General features: G+C 40.9%; 1 protein-coding gene across 1 annotated transcript in view; it reads right to left on the reverse strand.

Moving 5' to 3' along the window:
* The window catches only part of ZNF292 (zinc finger protein 292), a 59,362-nt gene that overhangs the window by 21,442 nt on the left and 12,676 nt on the right, over positions 1-25,244 (reverse strand). Inside the window, exons 2-4 of the mRNA XM_066994543.1 lie at positions 7,105-7,259; positions 5,960-6,038; positions 3,094-3,229 (exon numbers count right to left, since the gene is read on the reverse strand). Of these exons, the coding sequence (XP_066850644.1) occupies positions 3,094-3,229; positions 5,960-6,038; positions 7,105-7,259 (370 nt within the window). The remainder of the gene's footprint in view (positions 1-3,093; positions 3,230-5,959; positions 6,039-7,104; positions 7,260-25,244) is intronic.

Below are 25,244 nucleotides of genomic sequence, written 5' to 3' on the forward strand. Positions count from 1 at the left end.
CCATGTTCTCATGCATTTAACCAGACTAAAAACCTACCAACCTGGACTTTCAAGTCAAACAGAATGAGGTTACAACATGAAAATAACTTGAAGTCACTAGCTCTTCTTTAAAGCATTGCTCATCCTCATTCAAATAGATAAAGGTTCCTTCATGTGTCCCTCTCTTAGAAAAGTAAGGCAGAAAGATTTATTTTTGTAAAAACGCAAAAATCTTCTATGTACTTCTGTCTTCAATTCTTTCACACAAGCGCCCTGGTAACTACAGCTTGGAGTCAGCACTGATCCAAGTGAGATTAACAGCACACCTAGGTAGCTAATTCATTCTAAGTGAGTTATACTAACATCCAGGCTTAATGAGTCTCAAAGCCACAAAAACTACTAGTACAGATGTCAAAAATGTTTTGCACATTGGAATCATTACCTGAATGGGGATGCAAACACCTTCTGATACAAAAGAAGTCAGAGAAACTCATAAGCATCAAGCACACTGGTATCAATGGCTTTTTTTTTTTTTAAAAAAAAAAAAGAAATCAATTTTAACACTGAACAGAATTCAGAAACAAGAAACTCATCAGTAGCTTCAGAATTCTCCTTCTCCTGAATGTCATGTACACTGGTGTTTGGCTTTCTTTGCAGAAGGGGTAACTCTTACTTTTGATGACATTTTATCATGACACGTAATCTTTTGTAATTTAGGTAGGTACCATTTTCTACCATCAAGACAAGTAATGACTAACAGAGCAGTCAGTCGTAGGAAGAGGCGTCCTTGAGTAAAAAACATTCAGGACTAAAAGGAATCCTGAGATGTCAGAAGTCTTTATAGGAAAACACTGATAAAATTAATACTCATCACAAGATTCACAAGCGAGTTCTAAAGGAACTCAAATATGAGACAACTACACACTAATTCCACATCTCTCATAGAAGTACCCTATCATTGCTAAAAGACGCTTGACATGAAGCTAGTAAAACAGTATCCTAGCGGATTCTGAGAACTGCATAACAACCCAACAATTGTATGAGGTACATAATAAATGATTAAAAGTGGTAAAATGCAAATCCTGCAGAACACTAAATATAAACTTTTTTTTTCAAACAGAACCATGCTATACATTTATTGTATTTATCTGAGGGAGTTATGAGAATGTGGATAAGGGAGATCCAATTAATTTTCTAAGGGCATTAAAAGAAGTCCCTCAGAACCTGTAAATATACCAAGCAATCTTGTTATTAGAAACCAGATTGTTATATGGATAAACTAGTAGTTAAATGAAAAAAAAAAAAAGAAAAACTCTCAGTGGATTCATGAGGATCTCTACCAGGACCTCTTCTGTCCAGCATTTTCATAAGTATTTGGAAAAGGGGGAAGAGTACAAGCTGAAAAATATGCTGATAAAGTTTATTTAAAAAGTCAATTGTAAAAGACCGGAGGACCATAGTCCATTAAGTGACATAATGCAAAATTGACAGAATCACAGAATGGTTTGTGTTGGAAAGGACCTTAAAGACCACCTACTTCTATCCCCCCTACCATGCACAGGGAGACCTTCCACCAGACCAGGTTGCCCAAAGCCCCATCCAGCCTGGCCTTGAATGCTTCCAGGGATCGTGCATCCACAGCTTCTCTGGGCAACCTGTGCCATTGTCTCACCACCCTCTCAGTAAAGAACTTCTTCCTAATATCTAAGCTAAATCTCACCTCTTTTAGTTTAAAGCCATTCCCCCTTGTTCTATCACTACACTCTTTGATGAAGAGTCCCTCCCCAGCTTTCCTGTAGACCCCCTCTAGATACTGGAAGGCCACTATAAGGTCTCCCCAAAGCCTTTTCTTCACCAGGCTTAACAACCTCAACTCCTTCAGCCTCTCTTCACAGAAGAGGTACTCTAGGCCCCTTGACCATCCTTGTGGCCCTCCTCTGGACTAGTTCTAACAACTTGTTGTATCAACATTCAAATGTTAATAAAACGCTAAAGTGATTTTTGTAGGGTAAAAAACACAATCATAACTTTACATGAAGAAAAATAGGCTGTGTGTTAGGGAAAAATTCTAATACTGTGAATTAAATACTCAAGAAACAAAGTAATACTAAACCATTCGGTTTTAAGAAAACACTGGTCTCTTGTATCTCAGTCAAAAAGCAAGTCTAAAGTTAGGAAATAATATGATAGGAACACAGAACAAAGCAGGAATTCGCTACATCTACATGTTGACTCGTCTCATTTCAGAAATGGGATGGTAGAACTGGAAGACTGTGTGAAAGACTAAAACTACAGAAGAAACAGAAGCAGGGATATGATAGCAGTCTAATGAATCATGTCTTACTAAAAGGATGCATTCGTTAAAAGATCTGTGGAACAGTTCACTTTTTTTTTTTTGTAAGTAGGGAATACCACACAAAATAAGCAGGTGTCGGGCTAAAAGGAGGCTGACGGTAAGAGGAACTACTTTACTTGATGTGAGAACTGTGCAACTCTGCCACAGACACTCTTGTTCATACAGATTCTAAACCAATTAGGCAGCCTCAAAGAATGAAAACAATCAGCCAATACTCATTAACACAAGGATACCAACTCTGAATTGCAAATCTCTGGCACCTGAAATAAAACATTGGGAAAATATCATTGTATGCCTAACACTGTTCCTATACCTTTCCCTTTTCAACTGCGGGGAGCCAATCTCAGAACTGTGGTGTAAATTAATTTTCAGTGATGTCCCACTTTGCATTTCATAGCTCAGTAAATGCCACTCATTTTAAATATATTTTATGTAAAATAGTTTTCGTATACCAATACTGAACTAATCCCATCATAGAATAACCTGTATGTAACCTTCCTTTCGCATAAGTTATAATGAAAAACAGCAAGAGATACCCATCTATTATTACATTTTATGCAAATTACTAACATAAAATTATTTGTACATTCTTAGGAACATACTGTTTGAATAATTCAGAGAGTGATACAAGTGTATTTTATTGATAAAGCTTATAAATTATCACAAGCTATGTTGAACAAAAGACTTATTTAACAAAATAATATTCCAAAGTATTATAATAATGAGGCATATTTTTTTCTAATCATTTAAAATTTTACCTTTATCTGGATCCAACTGTTCCTGGGAAAGAATGCCACACAATATTGGGTTCTTCCACACTCCCTTCTCTTGAGTAAGTGTAGTTAAAATATGCAGTTCCCGACTGCCATTTTCCATCAAATTTTTATGAGCCACCTGAAGGATACATTTTACAAAATGAAGTACTGTTAAAAAAAAGTCAAGTCTTTAATATTCCTTTATACCTTATTTTGAAAACAAAACATCCACCTAACCACCAGATAAAGAGTTGAACGTATATCAAAACTATCTTAACATTTATCCTATATCGCTGTTACTTCTGCCTCCGTCTCCTAAGATTTAGGCAGAGAAACCAAAGAGATGGAGCAACCCAAACTCACATTGTCATTTATCAACTGAGCTGCTACTTACATTTCTGAAACTAACTTTTGAAATATGACCCCCCTTCTGAAAACTGAGGATGAGAAATCTCTTGCCCACATATTTGTGTGGCATCAGCTGCCTAAACTCTTTGGCACTTGACCGTTTTAATGCACTGGGCACACTGAACAAAGTATTTTTGTAAAGGCAAAGATTTAAGGTGTAAGACCTCACCCGATGGTTCTATACAAGGCAGACTGAATTCCTAAATTCAACCAAAATACCTTCTACTTCACTTAGATAGCAGGATTGATTCTGGAACCAGAGTTGCGTTTGGGAGCAAACTAAATAGCCTAAATACTCCGTGGATTAAATACAAATGCACAACTAACACTGGTCCTAGAATGAAGGGCTCATTTCAAGCTCTTCACTTTTCTTTTACTTTCAAACCCAATCAGAAAGCTACAGAGCTTCCTGGCTCAAGCACCAGCTCTTAAGAATTAATTTACATTAGGCGGATGCTAGTAAAAAGAATCATTTTGAAAATCAGATTTTTCTGCATTATTTAGGCTGAGAATCCTGAGGTAACCATACCTCATCTTTTTCACTATCATTATTTCATTCTCCTTACATCTCCCAGCCCCCATATTTCCGACAAATTGCAGAATACCTTGAGTTGGAAGGGACCCACAAGGATCATCAAGGCCAACTCTCGACTCCACACAGGACAACTCAAGAGTTAAACCACACATCTAAAAGCACTGACCATACATTTCTTAAACACCAGCAGGCTCAGTGCTGTGACCACTGCCCTGGGGAGCCTGTCCCAGTGCCCGAGCACCCTCTGGGTGCAGAACCTTTCCCTAACCCCCAGCCTGACCCTCCCTGTCCCAGCTCCATGCCGTCCCCTCGGGTCCTGTCGCTGTCCCCAGAGAGCAGAGCTCAGCACCTGCCCCTCCGCTCCCCTCGTGAGGGAGCTGCAGGCTGCCATGAGGCCTCCCCTCAGCCTGCTCTGGGCTGAGCAAACCAAGGCACCTCAGCTGATCCTCATACGTCTTGACCTCTAGACCCTTCACCATCTTCATAGCCCTCCTTTAGGCACTCTGAAATGGTTTTATGTCCTTGTTACATCGTGCCACCCAAATCTGCATACAGTGCTCAGATGAGGCCACACCACTGTAGAACAGCGCAGGTCAATCCCTTCCCCCCGACCAGCTGGAAATGCCGAGCTTGATGCACCCCAGGGTGCAGTTGGCCCCCCTGGCTGCCAGGACACACTAGTGACTTACATTCCTATCATTTCTTTTGACCAGGTAGCTATACCATGCTTGATGTACCCACCCCAGGATACACTCAGCCCTTTTGGCCACCAGGGCACACTGTTGGAGTTTACCATCAACGAAAACCCCAAATCCCTCTCTGCGGGGCTGTGCTCCAGCCAGTTGTACCCCAACCTATACATACACATCCAGGATTGCACCACCCCTGGTATTTGTTCTTGTCAATTTTCACACAATTTGTTATTGCTCAGTGCTCGTATCTATCACGATGTCACTGTAAGGCTTCTTCACCCTCAAGGGAATTAACAGCTCTTCCTGATTTAGTACCTCCTAATTTAGGCATTCAAACCCAGTGTGCAGGTCACTGATAAACACACAGATGAGCACTGGCTCTAAAACTGAGCCCTGGGGAACACAGTAGTGACTGTCTACAAGCCTGATTTTACCCCATTTACTACAACTCTTTGAGCCCTACCCAGGAGCTAATTGTTTACCCATCATATCGCGTACATGTCTAGCTGTACGTTGGACATTTTGTCCAAAAGGATACTGTGAGAGACAGTATCAGAAGCTTTGCTAAAATCCCCCCAAACCCAAGTCCACTGCCTTCCCTTTGCCCACTAAGTGGGATAGTAAGATAGTAAGGCATGACTTTCCCTTCATGAACTCATGTTGTCTTTAACTGACGAATTCATTGTTGTTCAAGTATTTTTCACTAACTCCCAGAATAATCTTTCCCATAATTTTGCCAGGCACCAAAGTGAGACTGACAGGCCTATAATTACCAAGGTCATTTTTCTTGCCTTTCTTGAAAATTGGAATAACATTTGCTAGCTTCCAGTTGACAAAAAAGCAGAACTTGCTTCAACACCCTTCTTTGAAAAGAGCTCTAATCATTAATCAATTACTGCCCTGTGGAAGATCTAAAAATCCTGAAGCATCTTTCATTCGTAAAATAAACCCCAAATGACCAACAGCAAACAGTAAAAAAAATAACTTCCACAATATTCAATTTCTAACAGTGTTAGAAGACAAGTATCTTTTAAAACATGACTTCCTTTGAAGCATCTAAAAATATTTTTTCTCCAAAGCTGCTACATGAACTATGACATAGACAAGTGATATGATTGACAGCAATTGCTTTGGAGTACATTGAATTTATAGCTGAAGGGCTTGATCCTTATCATCCGACAGGAAAAAAGTCTTCAGCCATATTACATAATGTTATTTCATGACCCAAACTCACCTGTACAAAAGCTTGAAATTCTTCCCATTTATTTTCAGGTAAATCAAGAGGCAGACACAGTAGAAGTTCAATACAGCTTCTGGAATGCAAATGTAAATATTGAGGCATTTTTTTTTAAATGGATACTAAAATAAAAAATTGTTCATCATACAAACTCTGTCAAAGCCCCGAAAGAGTTTTTGTTTGAACATATAAAGAGGATAAGGTCCTGCACGCTCTCGCAAAACCTATAAAAGCAGGTTCTCTAAAAAACTAATTCCAACAAAAAATGGATTTGTCACTGAAGTCCAACCCTGTAATAACCTTTGTAAATTGACGCATTTGCAGACTGCATGTGGGTCAATAGTGACAAAAATGCTTCAAGCTAGAGATTTCAGCTTTTCCTAGATCAGAGGAGTCCTTCTGTAGACAGCTCCATTTCTACCAAGGAAAGACATTCTTTCTCAGATACACCATTCACCATGAGGAATGTTTTTCCAACTGTTATTGTGCTGGCTGGGATAGAGTTAATTTTCTTCATATTTGCTTGTATGGTGCTGTGTTTTAAGAGCTGTGACCAAAACAGTGCTGATAACACAGCCATGTTTTAACTATTGCTCAACAGTGTTTGCACAGCGTCAAGGCCCTCTCTGTTTCTCACTCTGCCTCCCGTGAAGAGACTGGGGGGGTGCACAAAAGGTTGAGAGGGGACACTGCCAGGCAGATGGAATGTTCCATGCCATATAATGTCATGCTCAGCAATACAAAAGGAAAAAAGGGGATTTACAGAGGTTAGCTGCCTTTTGCTGAAGAACTGGCTAGGCATCAGTCTACCAGGGGGAAGTAATGAGTGACTGCCTTTGCATCGCTTGATTTCTTCTGTTTTCTTTCTCCCCTTTGGCTCTTCCTTTACTTATTAAACAATTATCATCTTTACACACAAATTTTCTTGCTTTTATTCTTTTCCTCTTCTCCTGTTACACTGGGAATGTGTGTGTGGGGCGAAGTCAGCGAGCAGCTGTGTGGTGCTTAGCTGTCCAACAGGGTTAGACTACACTACCAACCTGTTTAGAATTTTTATAGATTGTGAACTGAACTGAGACTATTTAGGCAGTGAAAAGTTAATGCTGTACAGGTTGGTATTAGTAACTGAAAAAAATACTCACAGTGCTAAACGTTCAAGCACAAAGGCTACATTCTCACACTCAGAGGTAAGATAAGGTCGTGCTTTAACATAGCTTCGGATAGCCACTGTATACACCTCTAACAGGGGCAGAGGATCTTCTGATGTTTTCCATTTTTCGGCATATTCCAGCAAAGTCTGTTTAGGAAGAGAAAGAAAAAACAAAATTCAGGAACAAATACAAATTTTTAATTTTATACTCCTCACTAATAGATGCAACTAATTTAGAAGGGTTGTCCATCTCCTTAATATGAGTTACATATTCTCAAAACATGTACCTTTTCCTTAAAATGTATTGTTTCATTGAAGATTGAAACTTAACCTCCACCCCCCTAAAAATCATTCTCTGATAATACAATAGTATGACTGACACTTCCCCCAGTTATATCACCGCACAATTCAGTTTACATTCATGTTTTCCAAATATAAAGCCCGAAGAGCATGCCTGGGAACAAAGATACTCCCCTCCCACCCTCTTTGAAATTCATAATTGATGGACTAAAAAAAATAATTTCTCATCTCTACAGTTCAGCTTCTAAAGTAAAATTGGGAGCATTAATAAGCCTTTATTTCAACTTCTACACTTTCAGGAACGGTTTTACTTTTTTTCTCCTTTGCCATCTTAATACAGGTATTTTCAGGATATTGCTTTTTACAAACTAAGCATTTTAAAGACACCATACACACCCAAAACTCAGTCAAAAAGCTGTTTTCCTACTTGCCACATGAATACCTACAAAGAATGACTTAGAAATAAAACTAATTAGAGTGATGCATACCGAACTCTGCAAGAGATGGAATAACCACCACCACCGAAAGTACAAAAAGCTTCCATTTGTTTCAGACACGTCGGGGGGCTCAGACATACATTAAGTTGGAGAACTAAGCAAGCTTAGGGCAGTGCAACTGACTGCAAGCCAATTCCTACACTGTTGCAGGTTGCAAACTGTTATATTAAGATGATCAATATTGCTGTATGCTTCACAGGGGCATAACAGGTAGAAAAATCATGATTTAGGTTGTCTAACAGCCTGCTCAAAGCAGGGCTATTAGAATAAGATGTCTGGAGTAATGTCCAATGGATCTGTGAGTATCCTGAAGCACAGACATCCTACAGCCTCTGCGTGCAACCTGCTCCTGTGTTTGCCTAACATTTACTGTGATTCCTCCCCACCAGTACCCAGACGCAGTCCCACAAGTGCTGAGTAAAGGGATTATTTCCCTCAACATGCTGGCTGCAGTCATGTTAACACAGCTCAGGGTGCAGCAGCACTGCTGTGAGGGCACACCGCTGGCTGTTCAGCCTTTTGTGCACCACCACTCCTGGGGCCTTCCCAGAAAACTGCTCCCCAGGCTGCAGAGGCATGGGGCTGTGCTGTTCCCTCCCGCACGCAGGGCTCTGCATCAGCCATTCCTCCAGGCTGATGAGGTCCCTCTTGAACAGTATCCCTGATCTGCAGTGTACCGAGTGCTCCCACCTAGTTGGTATCATCTGCCAACCTGCTGACAGTGTGCTCTGTCCCCTCAGCCAGTTCACCAGTAAGTCAGCGGGACAAGATTTTCACCAGTGTTGAGCCCTGAAAGGACGCCACAAGTAGCCTGCTGCCATCTGGACTTCGTACTACTAATTACAAGTCTTTGAGACCCACAGTTCAGCCACCTCGTTATACTGCCTGGATAACTGGACTATTTCATGGTTTATAAGGATACTGTGGGAGACAAAGTCCAAGGCATTGCTGATGTCAGGTAAAAAAAAAAAAAACCATCTACTGTTGTCCCCTCATCTGCAGAACCAGCTAGTTCAGTGTGGAAAGAAATAAGGTTTGCCAACGTGAAAGCATTTCACATAGCTCCTACTGCCAAGGCCATTTACCAAAAGTCATGCTTTCCCTTTTTTATTAAGGTCAGCTGTAATTAAAGTTTTTCTTGACAATATTGGTTCAACTCTGACAAGGTTTCTTCTGGCAAAGAAAATCAGCAGTCTTGTCAGAGCCCTCTGGAAAACAAAGATCTTCTGCTACAGGACCTCCCATATACCTGAATAAAAACCAGAACCAAGTGTTTCTCAGCTAATTTGAAATATGCAAATATTACATTTTTATTTTACTATGCAAATATAACAATCTTAATGAACTCTTTATGCCTGGGATATAATGCAATTCAAGATATGAAATCCAACTTTGAGCAGGCTGTCTCTGGCTTTGTGTGTTAGGAAGAGAACAGAACATTAATTCTTCAGGAGACACGAGTCCGTCACTTTAAAACACAAGACAAAACAAAACTAGGCTTATTCCGGTCTTCAACTCTACTAAATTGAGCATGAGTTAAATTCAATATTGCCTTGTCTATGTTACACATCTGCCCTCTGTTAGGTAACGGTACTATTCAGAACATGCTTAAAATTCTCTTATTTGGTAGTATCCAAAACAAGCTCTCAATGAAAACTTAATCTATATTAAACTCAATCAAACAAAAATTGAGTAATGTGTTTATTTGCAGTCACAATAACAAAGCCTGGTTACAACACAGACAAAACACAGACCAGGGGTATTCCAGTCAAGGATATAAGAGAAAAATCTGCATTTTTTGGCAAACAGCTGCACTAAAACTGATTTTGGCTTAAAAGGAAGCCTCAATACAAAGTCACCTTTAAAAGAAGTCACATACTCTACCCTTTGCTGCAGCAGAAGATAGCTTCTGCAGCATCTAGTGCTCCCTGCTGGAACCCTGGATCCTACCGGAATATCGTCTGTTTTACTATAACAAACAATATGATCCTCTTACAACAGCAGCTAAAAAGCACCACAGATCATGGCAGAGCAATCAAGGGAGAGCAAAATACAGCAGAAGCAAGAAAGAGGCAGCAGCAGAAGAGGACAGGTTAAACAAGTCACCAGTGCTAGCAAATGTCTATTTCTGCATCATTTGGCAATTATGATCAATATACTAGAATAACAAGACCATAACAAGAAGTCAGCTTCAAGGAATCAGAGAATCACAGAATGGTTTGGGTTGGAAGGGACCTTGAAACTCATCTACTTCCACCCCCCCTGCCACAGCCTGGGACACCTCCCACCAGACCAGGTTGCCCAAAGCCCCATCCAGCCTGGCCTTGAACACCCCCAGGGATGGGGCATCCACAGCTTCTCTGGGCACCCTGTGCCAGGGCCTCACCACCCTCTGAGTGAAGAGCTTCTTCGTAATATTTAAGCTAAATCTCCCCTTTTAGTTTAGATGTATTCCCCCTTGTCCTATCACTACACTCCCTGACAGAGTCTGTCTCCAGCTTTCCTGTAGGCCCGCCTTCGGAACTGGAAGGCCTCTGAAACATCTGCCCTGGAGCCTTCTCCAGGCTGAACAACCCCAACTCCCTGAGCTTCTCTTCACAGCAGAGGTGCTCCAGGCCCCTTGATCCCTGATAACCCTCCTCTAGATTCGTTTTAATAGGTCCACGTCCTTCTTGTGCTGGGGGCCCCAGAGCTGAACGCAGGCTCCAGGTGGGGTCTCAGAAGGGCAGAGCAGAGGGGGACAATCAATCACCTCCCTCGCCCTGCTGGCCATGCTGCTTTTGATGCAGCCCAGCATACAGTTGGCTTTCTGGGCTGCAAGTATACACTGCCAGCTCATGTTGAGCTTCTCATCAACCAGCATACCCAGGTGGTTCTCCTCAGGGCTGCTCTCAATCCATTCTCCACCCAGCCTGTATTTGTGCTTGGGATTGCCCCAGCTCAGGTGCAGAACCCTTGCACTTGGCCTTGTTGAACCCCATGAGATTTGCACAGGCCCACCTCTCAGGCCTGCCCAGGTCCCTCTGGATGGCAGCATCCCTTCCCTCCTAAGTGTCAGCCACACCGTACGGTTTGGTGTCATCTGCAAACTTGCTGAGGGTGCACTCAATCTCGCTATCCACGTCACTGACAAAGATGTTAAACAGTGCTGGTCCCTATATTGACCCCTGAGGAACACCACTCATTACTCATCTCTACCTGCATCTTAAGAAACTCCAGCAAGGAGTCTCCCTCTTCCCAAATACTCACGTAGCTGGACGTACTATGATTTCAGTTACTGATTTGTCCTAGGTGACGTGTTTAAGGATGCTAGTGGTAAAATAGCAAACCTGAAGAACAAAAACTATAAGAATATCTTTTACATCATTCACTTTTTGGGTCAAGAAGCAATTGTTTGGACAGTATGCACAACAATTTCTCCACCTAGTCGAGTTGACAGAAGTACTCACATTAAAAGAATGAACCGGATCTGAAGCTTTATATGAATGCCAGTCTTGCAGAAGAAAATGTTTTCTCATTAACCTGTTTCTTTCTTGTTAAGAACACAGCAGAGAAATCAATGCAGCACCTTTCACAGATCACACTACAGTACACAATACTCAAAATTTAGAAGAAAAAGCATAATTTTGTAATCCTTTTTTGCAAAGGAATAAACTTTTCCTTTTAAATGCTCAGCTATGACTTATTTTTGCACTGGAAAAAGCAACATGCAAGCACTTTGCATTAAAAATGAACAACATAGCTTAACTAATTTTACACTTTTTTGAAAGAAGCAATTCTTCCTCTCTGGTGAAAATGCGAAAGTTGTTGGTGACATTATGAGTAAACGAGGAACAAACATGGTAATAAAACATTCAGCATTGCTTACTGTACATACGGATTCTTAAATTAGCCAGGAAAATTCTCTGCATTAGCATGGAATGCTACCTCGCTAAAACAGTGAGCCAGCTTCATAATTAGGGATGAATTATTAAAGCTAATGTTGTCATCATGAATTACATTCCATTTTGATTAATTTGAATCAAGGTATTTTTTTTTTTTGACTTACCAGTAAACAACAACAAAAAATACAACTTAGTAGTAATTAACATATCAGATCACGGCAGTACCAGGTTGCATACACTGCCCTTTACTTTTATTCAGCTGATTGTTTAAACCCTTTACAGCCAACTTGGCCATCTTAAATCTGCCAAATAGCTTCTGCCAGCAAGATAAGTTTAGGCATTTGATACATCAAGTTAGGAATCCTGTTTAATATCAGAAACACTAGGTTTACCTGCTAAACATAAATCTGATTTTCAATGTATGGCCCATCTGCATCTTCAGAAGTCCACAGCAAGCAACAAGATTAACACACTCTTTGACATACGGAAGAACATTTCAAAGTTAGCTGCCAAACCAGGACAACAGCATATCCCGAAAGCCTCAAAGTGTGAAGCTGAGCAGGAGAGGACAGAAGAAAGGGAGTGAGGAAGCAGAAGGAAGCAGGGAGATGTAACTTAAGCAACTGGTTATCTGAGAAGCGTGACTGAAGAGGATTCTGACCAGCTACTGCAAAGAGACAGCAACTTCTTCTAGAAGAAGAAATTAACAGCCCTGGTAGACAGAAACTGAAGCAAGCCCTGAAAAGTGACCACTCACACAGACCTGTAACTACCAGATCAGAAGATCTCAAGTTTCATGGGGCAGGAAAAAGAGAGGTTGTAGGTAATCAGGATGCTGAAAAATCTCCAAGTAGGCACTATCGCAGTCTGATCTGAGTCAGGGAGAGTATTTAAGACCGCAGGCCTATTACGACAGAACCCAGCTGGGATTCTCCCAAGTAATCAGGAACTTTACAGAAATGTCATGTAGTCATTAATACCAGAAAGCTGGACTGAGGAGGAATTACTGAAGCACTTGCAGAAAGCCCTACCAACACTATTCCAGTCCAAGTCTAGCTTAATAAATTGAAATAAAATTTTGTTTTGAAAATATGAGGTTTGTAAGTAATCAACTAAATTAGAAGTAGACTTAATCAACAAATTGGCAAGTTCCAAAAATTATTTGGCAGATTGGTCATCTGTTACTACCACTACTGTTCTTTAAAAGCAGCATGTACAGATGCAAACACACCACATAAAACAATCAGGGAGGCTTGCACTATAACACAGTGACACCGATTTCAGCATTAAATAGTGCTATTTGTATCTCGCGTATATAGATCACCACTTCCAAGCCATTACATGAACTATATTAAGCACTTACGCCCACCACGCCCTTCAAAAGTATTCTTCAGGATGACAGATTTCCTTGTCTGGATGTCCCCAGACTATACAGCACTGCCACTGTACAAAGAAAATCAAATACATTCTGCTTTGCTAATGAATCATTGTTGTGTTCCGTTTACAACCATAAAAAGAAAGAATTTTACCCCCAGCCCTGGGCCTCATTAAGTTATTTATCTCCCTAGTCAGGACATGCTTGTTAATCAAGCCAAGTGCTTTATTCAGAGCACAGCAGCAAAGTTTTGTTCCTCTGTGAGACCAAGGCTGCATTTTATTTCAGCTGCAGCTTACACACAAGAATGCCCAAAAAATGGAAGCATTTTAATTTGTACTGTTAAAAAAACAGAAATACTGTATCTGTGATTTTCTGTGATTTCAGCTGTGGAAAATATTTAGCCACGGGTAATGTTCAGACAATACATTTTTATCTTTGTCAATCTTTATCAGAATGCTTACATAAATGCTTGCAGTAGCAATGCATCTACCAGAGGATGTGTTTCTACTTCCAAACATTACACTGGGCAACCTCCTCTGCTGAGACCAGCCCTACAACACTGAAGCTGTGTGAAAAATCCGTCTCATACAAAAAGAAGGGATTATTTGCTATTAACTGGAGCTTCACATGTGCAGTCCACACCTACATGCTTCTTCAGCTCCTCAGCTCAGATTCTTTACCCTTGGAGACAGCTGAATAAAGGTAAGCTTGCCCCGGTATGCTGGAACGTGCCTGAACTGCTGCCTCCATTCCTGCCTATGCCCAGAGGACTAACAGACAGGGAAAGTGACAGACAGCAGGGACACAGGTGAGCCGTGCCTTTCAAACCAATCTAGCGAACACCAAAGCCTCTATTTCAGTGACTGTCCTCCAGCACATCCACGCAGGAAAAGAGTCCGAGCAACAAGCGTGATACAGTCACGTCGGAGGTGAGCCTTAAAGAGCTGCACATGGACAGCAGCAGCAATACCGCCCCCGTGAAGCCAACTCCAAGCCACGGAGCAGTCGCTTCGTTATGAACAAGCCCGAGCAAACAGCCGGTCTGAGGGGTGACAGCGGCACTCCCTGAGATGCCCCTGACACCTTCCCACCACGGCAGGGCTCATCCTTCGCTGGCACATCACCACTAACCTCTCCTCCAGCACGTCAGTCACTGGCTGATCCAAAAGCACAGCTATCTTCACAAGAAGCATCACAAGGGGCTGATTCAAGAAATATGGCAAGCTTCATTCATTCCTGGCTTGTATCGCCAGCCCAACCGCGAGCGAATTAAAACAACGCATGCTGCAGCTGTAAGCATGTGGTCAAGGCCTGCCAGGTCCCACCGCTGGGCAGAAAGCTGATACACGTGGGGCTTGTTAGAAGAAGATGCCAGGAGCTGAATGTCAAGAAAGATGGCCAGCAGCGATGCCAGAAGATGGAGCAGCTTGAGCAGGGAACCTAAGGCACCACAGCAGCGACTCTGGAACGCTCTGTCTTGATGCATCCCTTAGGAAACGCAAGACCTGGTGAATTCTCCTTCACATACCCAAATACCAAACCGGATATGGCAGAGGAACAACCTCCAGCAACACTTCAAGGGTAAAGAAGTTTCTCTCTTCCACGAACGTATATGTAAATTCACATACATGCAAAAACATACACAGGTGATCATATTAAGACAAGTTGCCTTTCAGTTATTTTTCTTCCTTTGGGACTACAGTAATTCTGCTGTTCTCAAACCATACAATTTTGTTTGTTATCTAAAAAAAATGAATTGGCCAAATAAGCTTAAACAACCACAGAAGGTATAAGTAAATTTAAGAAATTAGAATAGTTTCCAAGATAGAAGTCATAAAGTGTGTTTTCTGTAAACTATCTCTGTAATAACTCAAAAAGACTCAAGTCTTAGATTTCCCCTACAAGCAAACTATACTCCTTCTCTAAATCTCACCTTATCAATTACTTTGACAGACCAAGACAACCACATCTAAACATTTCTGGCTAACATACCATGTGAGTAAAGCTCAGAACTACACTACTTGACATCTGAAAATTTTATACAGCAAAATACATACTCTGTGGTATGTAAGAATTTAAGTTCAGCACTACAGGAATAAGCCAAGCTAAACAGGGAATCATTTATTATTTGAAACAGTGCATAGTTTTTTGGCGGATGAAGAAGAGGACTTGAGATGCTTATTGGTGGTGGAGACTGTAGGAATAAAGTATCTGTAATAAGAGCGTAAGAGAAGCTACAAGTTATAAACACTCTCATGGACTCCTATCAAATTTGGTACGTTCCAGAGTCATGCGACTTAGGGAATTCTTACAGAGCGTTATATGAACGCAAACAAAAAATCACACTTCATCTTCGAGCTGCTATGCCAGTGCTCCCCCTCTCTCAGGTACGACTGCTGTGCTTGCCCTCGATGTGGCAGGAAGCAATTTAAACCTCAAAACAATAAATGTGAGGAATCCTACTTCTTTTATGCGCATGGCCAAACCTATAGGCACCGACACAGAAACCACTGGTTAACACCTCCACTCATAAACACAAACCCCACCGTATCCACACATTATCTAAGCAGCCAAGGTAAGTAACGTTACATAATTACAAAAATGATTAAGATAAGGGGGGTGTGACGGCCTTGGGTGCACGCTGACACAGACACCTAGCGGATCTGTGACGTACGTAAGCCAAGCTCATAAACTTTCACTTCAAACCCACTCAAATCAAAACTCATCCGTAATTTTTAAAATTTAAAACAGACAACTACATTTTTCCACCTGTCAGTAGGACCAGCAAGTAGCTAACTACAGGAAAAGATTTTCCAGATGTAATAAGTACCAGCACCACAAAATTTACAGTTTTGTGTAAGATCAGAGTTCTGATTTTTTACACTATACAGCTGGCAACTGAACGAACGTGGGGTACGCATCATCTTAAAATGTGACTATTTAGTACTTAATTTCTGATGTCATAGCACTTTATACTTGAAGTCACCCAGACTTTCGGTATCTTGATAAATTTCCAGCTTCATGGGACATCTACAATATCTTACAACACTTACAGTTTATCATAAAGCATGCCTTGATTTAAGGATTAGCAAGTTCTGGATTTTTTTTTTGTCACTGCTTGTATTTTTCTTGAAGCTTTAGACTTGGAAAAGACACGATTACATAAAACAGTGTATCTCAGAGAGAGGTATATAACAAGACATAGGCATCAGTAGAACAGAGCTAATTTTTTTAACATGTATGTACACACGTGCATGTACACAAAAAATATATGTAAATCCAGGTCTCAATACAAGGATCCAGCCCACAAAATTAACTCTGGAACCTGATTTGTGGGCTGTAAGCCCACAAAGTCTTGGCTTTTGTTTAAAAGAAAACCATTTCTAGTTGATTTTTTTCCTGATGTTAGCTGATATAGTGATGGCTATTTAACTCTTCAAATGGCATACAAGCTGCCCTTCCCCACAAAACGCCCGTACTGATCAAGGTCCTCGAGGCAATGCTATGAGTTCAACGAACTCATTGCCCCTCCGTTGCTCTGAGGTGTCATCGTGATTTCAAAAATAGAAAACCCAAGAAGCAGTGGGAAGGAGTACAGTGTACAGGTCTAAGCCAGTAATTCCAGTTTCTTGCATAGGAGAACATCACAGTCCTCCTCACTTAGTTTCTAACTCTCGGGGGGGGGGGGGGGGGGGGGGGGGGGGGGTGAACACAAAAACAAAGCACCAAAAATCACCACGACCATGGCCAGCTCCCAGTATAGACCAAGTTACACAGAGCAGAGGTGACCCCAATTCACTGCCCTGTCTCCGTCTCCTCCAGTTTAAGGGCATGGTAATACCTACATTCTTTCACTGCTCCACATGCAATTCACTGGTAGAACAAACAGCTTTACATAGGTTAACACAAACTGAGAAGGAACAGCTTCTTTGGTCTCTCTGCAGTACAAGTTTTTAATATGCTTTAAAGGACAAGGACTAAAAATAAACAAGATTGTATCCTATGTGTCCAATGAGGAAAACGGCTTGCGCTATTCCCATGGGTTGCAATAGTCCAAAATACTGCACAACTTCACCAGTAAGAGTCCACAAACTCCAATAAGCAGTGCAACATTTTCTTTCCCTTTTTCAGTATCACGGACACTATGGACAGTTTAAACAAGCAGCGATTCTGTGCTTACTAGCAGCTTTACTTCCACCCTATATAGCCCTTTACTTTCCTAATATTCACTGTTTATCATCTTTTAAATAACCATTTATAGGGTAAGGGTTGTTTGGACCTCGAGGAAATCTGTGACCAGAGCTAATCCTTAATCAGCGAGAAACAGAACAAAATTTAATTCCTACCAGCTCCCCAAATACATTCAGCGTGTAGACTCAAGTGCTTGTGCCAGCACAAAGCAAAGAATGCAGAATTATTTCTTTGGAGGAAAGCGTTGTCTTAAGACCCTTAAGCTACTGCATGAGTTCAGTAGGACAACATGGGCAGATGTATCTGATTTCTTCTCTTAAGAACACTAATACCAACTAACAAGCAGCGAACTTCATGGTAACTGCCTTGCAGACTTGTACACTGTACACTTTCTGAAATGCGCAACCAGAATTTGCTCTGAAATAAAATTAAAATTAAGAACTGGCCACAGCTGTTTCTGTAGTATGTTAGGTATGCTTCATATACCTAACAATGAGTTGAATGCGACCAGTAATTAAGCTGCTGGCCACAGAGTTAAAATTCTCCTTTTGCTTTCTTTTAGGAGTCTTCTGAATTAATTTTCTAACTCCCTTCTGTATTCTTCTCCCACCTCAGTATGTGGCTATGCAGCTTGGCTGAAGACAAGCGACAGTTGCTTGTACTCTTACAGAAACTGCACGCTATCCAGAGCAACACTCTCAGGCATTATTTGCAAAGCAACAAGACTAACTACAAACCCCAGAGAATTGTCATTACACTGTACAGGTCCATTCTGGTTTTGTAGTCTCTTTCTTGTACCTGCTTTATTTCTCCATTTTTAATCCAATCGTGTACCGCTACTGTTACATTCGAGAACACTGATAAATTTTCATTACTCTTGATTTAGAGAAACAATACATAACGTTGACCTGTGGGATTCTTTTTCTTCCCTAGAAGATTACAACTGAGGGAGTAGAAGTGAAAATGCAAGGGAAGATAGATGGGAAGCAACATATCCGTGACTTTCCTTCTGTATTTGAACCTCTGAAGTTTCCCTTTGTAAGGCTTTGAGTTCACAAGACTGCTTTGAAAAAAAAAATCTCGATTATTTTTGCCTTAGAGTTAAGTTCAAAAACATCAACTGCCACAATCTTTATCCTTCTTTGTACTTTTTGTAAAAGGAGTTTCCTGTCAAAATCCTACATTTCAGATATTGGGAAAAACAGACAATCCTCCTTATTTAGCTTGAAGTGCCAGAGATACATACGTTGTACAGAAACACGTAATCAGTCAGAACCCTGAAAAAGTTCTTTTCATTTGAAGGATAAATCACCTTACTGTGGTGCTACTATTATCTGACTATAAGACCAGAAGAGCAAGATATGCAAATGTATATGATTTAAATACATATTCTTTGGAAACTGCTGTCTTTCACATTAGCTCTCATTATAAACTCATATTCGTTGGCAGAAACTGACTTTTCAAAACGCACAGCAAAAGTGAGCGGGAATAGCATTTGAAGTGCTGTCAACTGTTTGCTCCATGTAAGTACTGCTCAAGTGGTACTCATCATCCGAGTCATTTTCTTTTTCCACACAAACTGGGGAAATATAAAGGCTGTTGTATTTACTTCTTTCAGGTCACGAAATATATTGGCTGTGGTCAGCTACTGAACTATGCAGAAGGAGTTCCAGTAACTTTAATACCCTGACCTTCAGGAACCCCACATTACTATCTGCCTGCAATTATTTCACCTCTCTGCCTTAAATTTCACGTGTACTACCTTAATTGAGCAACAACTGCCTTCTGAATTGACACAGCTGCATTTTTAGGAATATAAGGCACAATAAGGAGGCTAAGATGCCTCCTGCTTGTCAGTATCCAAGTTACTAAAGCATGCAACAATGTGCCAGGTGAACCGGACAATGCCAGATGACATAGCAGCTCTAAGGACATGAAAATGCTTGTCCTGTCTTTTTAGAGAGTCTTCCTGTGCTAAATGACTGCTGCTGGGTGTGACAAACACTGACAATGCAGCCATACCGACCTCCGAAGAAAGGAGAAAGGAAGAGATGATGCCATCCAAGTCTGTATTGCTAGCACAACCCACTCTTTTGGATTACAAAGTTAAAATGTAGTCCTGAAAGAAAGCTTTAACACTCCTACCAAAACTTCAACTGATAACAAGTGCCACCCGCTGTATCCCAATATCCAGCATCCTATGTGTCCTCATTCTAGCACTAACTGCCATCTTTTTGGTCTTGACACTTCAAAAATAATTTTACTGAAGCTCAGACTAGTGAGATTTACCGTATCTCTTTAAGAAAATCATTTCTTCCCCTTCATGTATCTGTATTTCATTTTATTGCCTTTTTCATCCATCTCTGTACCTTGCAGATGATCATTAACAGAACGTAAGGAGTTAGAAGTCTGACCAGGTCATTTCTCTGATGTATTTCTTCTCCGACAAAGGAACTGCCTACTATTCAAGAACAAAAAATTGCCCAGTTAGTACATTAAAGACCCCCAATACCAACTCCCATGGGCTGTAGTAACCTTAAGGCAGTTTTCATTCCCCAGACCCAAATCTGCTTGTCTTTGAAATAGTATTTCCTATACGTATGTTTCACACTGCTGACTTCTCTTTAGGTGCAGCAGTTATGAGCTGCAACTAATTGGCTGTTTAACTATGGTTCAAAAGAAAACAGAACAGTATTTCAAACAGGGCAGCTGGAGTAGAAGATTGTTGTAAGACCCTTCCGAATAACTACTCTATTCTGAAGATCTTATTTATAGTAACACTTCCAGAAGTGAGCTATTTCTGCATCAGGGAATGAGAACACCATGAAGTTCCACGGTTCTGCGAGATGAATTGTTCACCAGTGCTGGAAACACACATACATGCACACATCTATGCTCAGACTTCAAAGTCTCTGCCAGTCACTTCTTACACAGTACACACGGTCATTGAAAGCTCCTACATTCGGGACCAGTACCTTAAATGAAAGATACTGATGCATCTCAGATGTACAGCACTCTGAGAAGGAAGCAGAGAGGGTAACTGAGCGCAAACAACAGAGAACGTTGCAGTGCACGTATTGTGATTCTGTGGACACCAATGTATTTTGAGATCTCAAGAAATTGGCAATTGAATTTCAATTTCAGCAGGTAGGACATTATATAGAGAAGCTTCAAAAACTGTCTCATGAATATACAGGCTTATATGCTTGCTCCAAGATGAGATTAACGTGTTTCTTTGAAAATAAATAGAATGGTGCTTTTTAACACTGATAGATTCATCAGCACAACACCTACAGGAAATCCATATAAACCCAAAGTACTTCACAGATCGATGAGTTGGAATATTTCAAACTATTATATAGCGTGTGAACAGCAATATGAAAATAAAGCTATTATATGCAACAAACCAATTGCTTAGATCAGGGACAGAGCAACATGGTGAGAAATAAGATGCCTTTATCAAAGGAGTGGAAAAACACTGAATGTTTATTGTAAGAAAGACTCCTCTTTATGGGAATAAACACACCAGGAGGAAACGCTCTCTTTTCTTTTCAAGGATATTTTTTCTTCCCTCTTCAAGAGGGAATTTCTCAATGCGCAGGCAGAGGTGACAAGTCCTTGAACAGCATCAGAGCAGGGGTACCGGAGAGCAGTCAAATGCTACAAATTGCAAGACAGCCTAATTCCCGACAGAGCCCCTGAACTTAGGTGATAAAACATGAGGAGCATAATTGCATCTGAATTGATCCGCATTCTGATCGAGTAGGTAGGTATACAATCTTGATGTCGCTGATGTCTAATTCAACAGCGGGATAAAAACTTTTTTGGGGCTGGTATCGTCTTGCTGGTTCTTGGGCTGAAGCTAGACATTCACCCCATTCAAATGAAAATCTTTTCTGAGGGCTGTGTTCTTCAGAGTAAAACTGTGTCTAGACTGAAGCACAACCTCACATGCTATCGCATCCATCAAAGAACTGAGCATGTGATGGAGACAGCATTGTTCCTGGAAAGCTGGTAATAGCCTACTTTCAAGGTGCAGCTTACCATAGTTTATGAACAAAGTTGGACTTTGGGCAAGAGTCCAGAGGCTCTGGAGTCAAAAGGCTTTGGTACTGATGCACCAGTTGTACCAGCTGACCTCTTTGTTTAGTCCCACAGCAAAGTTACACCTAAATGGACAACAGAACAATCTTTATAGGTGTTTAAACATCACTCTCAGCCTCAATGATGTACAGCTCCTTAAAGCTGAAGACCACCTTTTTTGTGAACTGCTTTCTCTCCTCCTTGTTGTTCAGTGTTTTACCAGAAGATGGAGAACAAACCTTTCATCGTGTATAAGGAGTCTTGGTAAGTGCTTGTCTATAATTTGCAACTTTGGATAAACAGAAGAAGTTGATGCTTTTAAAAGCATTCTTCAGTTACGGATCCCATGCATTCATTTGGGTTTGCTGCTACAAGAAGGAAGCTAGAGGCAGCTAAGGAATAACTGGGATGCAACAAGCATTAATATCCACATTGCATGAGGACGGACTACTGAAGTGTCAGTCAAAAGGAATATTCAAGGAGAAATTTGAATAGTTCTTGAACTAGTTCCACATGTTAAAGAAAACTTAATAAAATATCTAACTTAAAGTCTACCTCAGATTTCCTGTGAGACTTCAGTATTGAAGACATTTAAACAAGTACTGTGACTGAGATGACTTTCAAGGAGTTTTAAAGAGCAAACTACACCTCTACATTATCTTGCCTACATATCACATCTGTTACACATCAACCCGCAGGATCAAGGTATTTTTTCCCCTACCACCATCACTGTAATCCACCTTTCCTTTCATTTCACATTTGCCTCCAACACAAAAGCTCACACAAACAGCCTGTTCTCCTTTTGCTTTTTCAGTTGGCATGCTTTATATGCAAAGGGATTCTAAGCCTAGAACAAAAATTAGACAGAAAGCCATAGACATTCACAAAAGCTTCAGACAGAACAGAAACCTCTGATATGACCCTGCCCTCACAGATATGATGAAATAAAGAACCAGATCATATCAAGAAGTCAACAAAATTAGTTTTTGATTTCATTACTTAGATCTGTGCACGGAGAGGTTGTTTTTTTACAACAGGTCAACACAGAGCTGTACTTTAATTCATTTCCAAACCAGTTTAATTATGGAAATTGATACCAGTTAACTTTGATTCTGTATTTGTTTACCAATGATTACCACTGTTATCTTAATTTTGTAGCTACACAAACACTGTGAGAGAATTAGCTCTTACCTGTTTGGTATTATCATGCCATATAATCCAGAAGAGAACAACAAAACTTCAGCGGGCATGGAACGTAAGACTGCATTTATAAAATAAAGGATTGCATAATCAAATACAATCACCTCTTCTACTGTGCAGGTACTATCTAAATTATGGTTAGGATTAACACATGATGAAAGAACATCAGTTCCAATTTTTACTCAGTTTTAGTTTTCAAAACCTTTCAGAATTAAGTTGCTGGTGTACTATTTTTATTTTAAATGCTTCTTTTGAACTGTTTCACAATGAAGTTGTTCAGCAAAGCACAGCTCTAGAAAGTCAAGATGTCTTTGGCTGAAGAGTCAGCTGATGTTGCTTTAATTCTAATGGAGATACTGACTTGTGCCCAGAAGGGAGGGCTGAAGCCAGACTCAATTCTATCACTTACTACAAGATTGCATTTAAGCAATTATTTTCATTCTCAGTTCCTGCAGGCAGAGTGCAGAACTATCCAATTTTTTTCCCATTATTATTCCTCTTCTCTGCTGAAAGACAGCAGTTCCAGCCCTCCCTGTTTTTACCTTTTCCTTCAAACAAGAAATTCCAGCTGCTCTACACCCCCATCCTTACACCATCACCTGCTCTATCCTGCAGTTAAAAGCAGAGCAAAGTCAAGATTACCAAGCACTGAATTAGCGAATCCAAACACTACTCAGCAAAGCCAAGAGAGACTCATTCAGAGATGCAGATTAACAGCAAAAAATTTAAAACTACACACCATGTGAGTTTGCAGGTAACTCCTGGTCCACAAAGAGCTCACAGTGACTACAGCACAATGCACTGCAATAAAGGTGGATCCATACAGCAGAAGAGCTGGTGCTGAGTCCACAACATATCCGCCTGGGCCTGACTAAGCCCCTCGGGGTGGAACGCGACTGACCAATAAACCCCTACGACAGAAAAAGGCTCAGCGGAGATGGGCAAGGAGGATGTACCTGTGCAGCTCAGGGAATAACGCCGGGTGTGACTGACCACAGCTGCTGCAAAGAAGCTGATTTTACCTCAGCACAAGGGGGACTGGAGAGTGGCCTTGGTTTTAGATAAACAGCTATGAAGAGTTGAGTGGACCAACTGGCGGAATAAATCTTTCTCCCTAAGTTCATTAAGAAAGTGTGAATGAGTCAGCCAGGGTGGCAGGGGGAGAGAACACACGACTCAGCCCAAAGTACAGTATAATGTCTGAACAACTAGAAGAGTGCTGAACAGAGCAGTGGGCTTGAGCTGGCTTCAACCCACACACTCCTCCCCAGCATCTGGGTACACCCAGAATTGTGACTGTGAAGCACAGGGAGACCAGTAACGGGCACACTCATTTTGTGATCCTACCATCTACTGCAGTTGCTGTACTGTGTTTGTATAGTTATTTCAGTGCACTGTTGTATCACTTTCCTAAATCAAAATCCCGTGTAACATCATGTATCTTCCAATAAGTACATCTGATATTAAACGTTACACCTTCCATGCGCAGGACACCTGAAAGAACCTGGTCAGAGAGCACTGGACTCCGACAGCACCACCAGAGGTCCCACCTGGGGCCAGCTTTCAGCCGGTTCCAGTAGCCAGATAACCTAGTACTGGCTGAATTAGACCACCCACAATCACTTCTGAGGCACAGCTCCTGGTTTAGCTTCACCCCCAATGCAGCCAATTTCCACACTGCCAAAATGCTCCATACTGTGAAATGATGTATGGTAAGCAGGGGTGACGAGATCACTGCTTTCAAAAAAAGTTCTGGTCTGACCCATAGCACTAACATATAGGCGCTCAGTATTTCGGTACACGCAACTTCTATGGATATGCTACATTATCTGAAAACTGTGCTTTCAACCATTTACCTTCTCATTCATCTACTGAACATAGATGTTCACAAAAACATTTTTGTTGGTGTATGAATACGTTTATATACCCTTGCCTCTATTAATGTTTCTCCTTCCTCTGGAATACAAGCAGTTTGTTCTGTACTCAGTGTGAAGTACCACATGCGTGAGGGCACTGAAATTTATTATGGTATCTGCTGTACCCGGACACACAGGTATCCACGCTCTGCTGTAAATGCCTGTCACTTCTGAAGAACTGATATGTTTAGGTGTTAGCTCAAACACTTTCTATTTACAGTTTTCTGAACAGTTTTAAAGGTAATCTGCAAAACAGCATTGCAGAATTCCATACATCTGCAAGCCTCAGGCAATATACAATATATACATTTTAGATAAGCATTCTGTTCTCACACCACCCTCTTCATTTTTTCCTTAGTCTGAGTTTTCAGAACAACCACATAAAGTGTTGTCTATCACACCAGAACACAAAGAATACAATGCATTACAATGGCACAATTTTCTTGCTACAGAACTGCAAAAATATGAAGACGCAGACCTCAGGTTTATGCTTAAGCCTTACCATAAAGGGAAAAGGAGATGCACAGAAACAGCAGGAAATCACGTCCTGTATGCTTATCTCACAGTAACTCATTTGTACACCCATACTGAAGGAAAGCTATCCTTCTGGAGATTTTCAAAGACAAGAGTAAGTTAGTTCAGAGAAATAACTTTTCCAGGAAAAGGTAACTGCTAAAGAACTA

Source organism: Anser cygnoides, chromosome 3, assembly GCF_040182565.1.
Source record: "Anser cygnoides isolate HZ-2024a breed goose chromosome 3, Taihu_goose_T2T_genome, whole genome shotgun sequence".
NCBI lineage: Eukaryota > Metazoa > Chordata > Aves > Anseriformes > Anatidae > Anser > Anser cygnoides.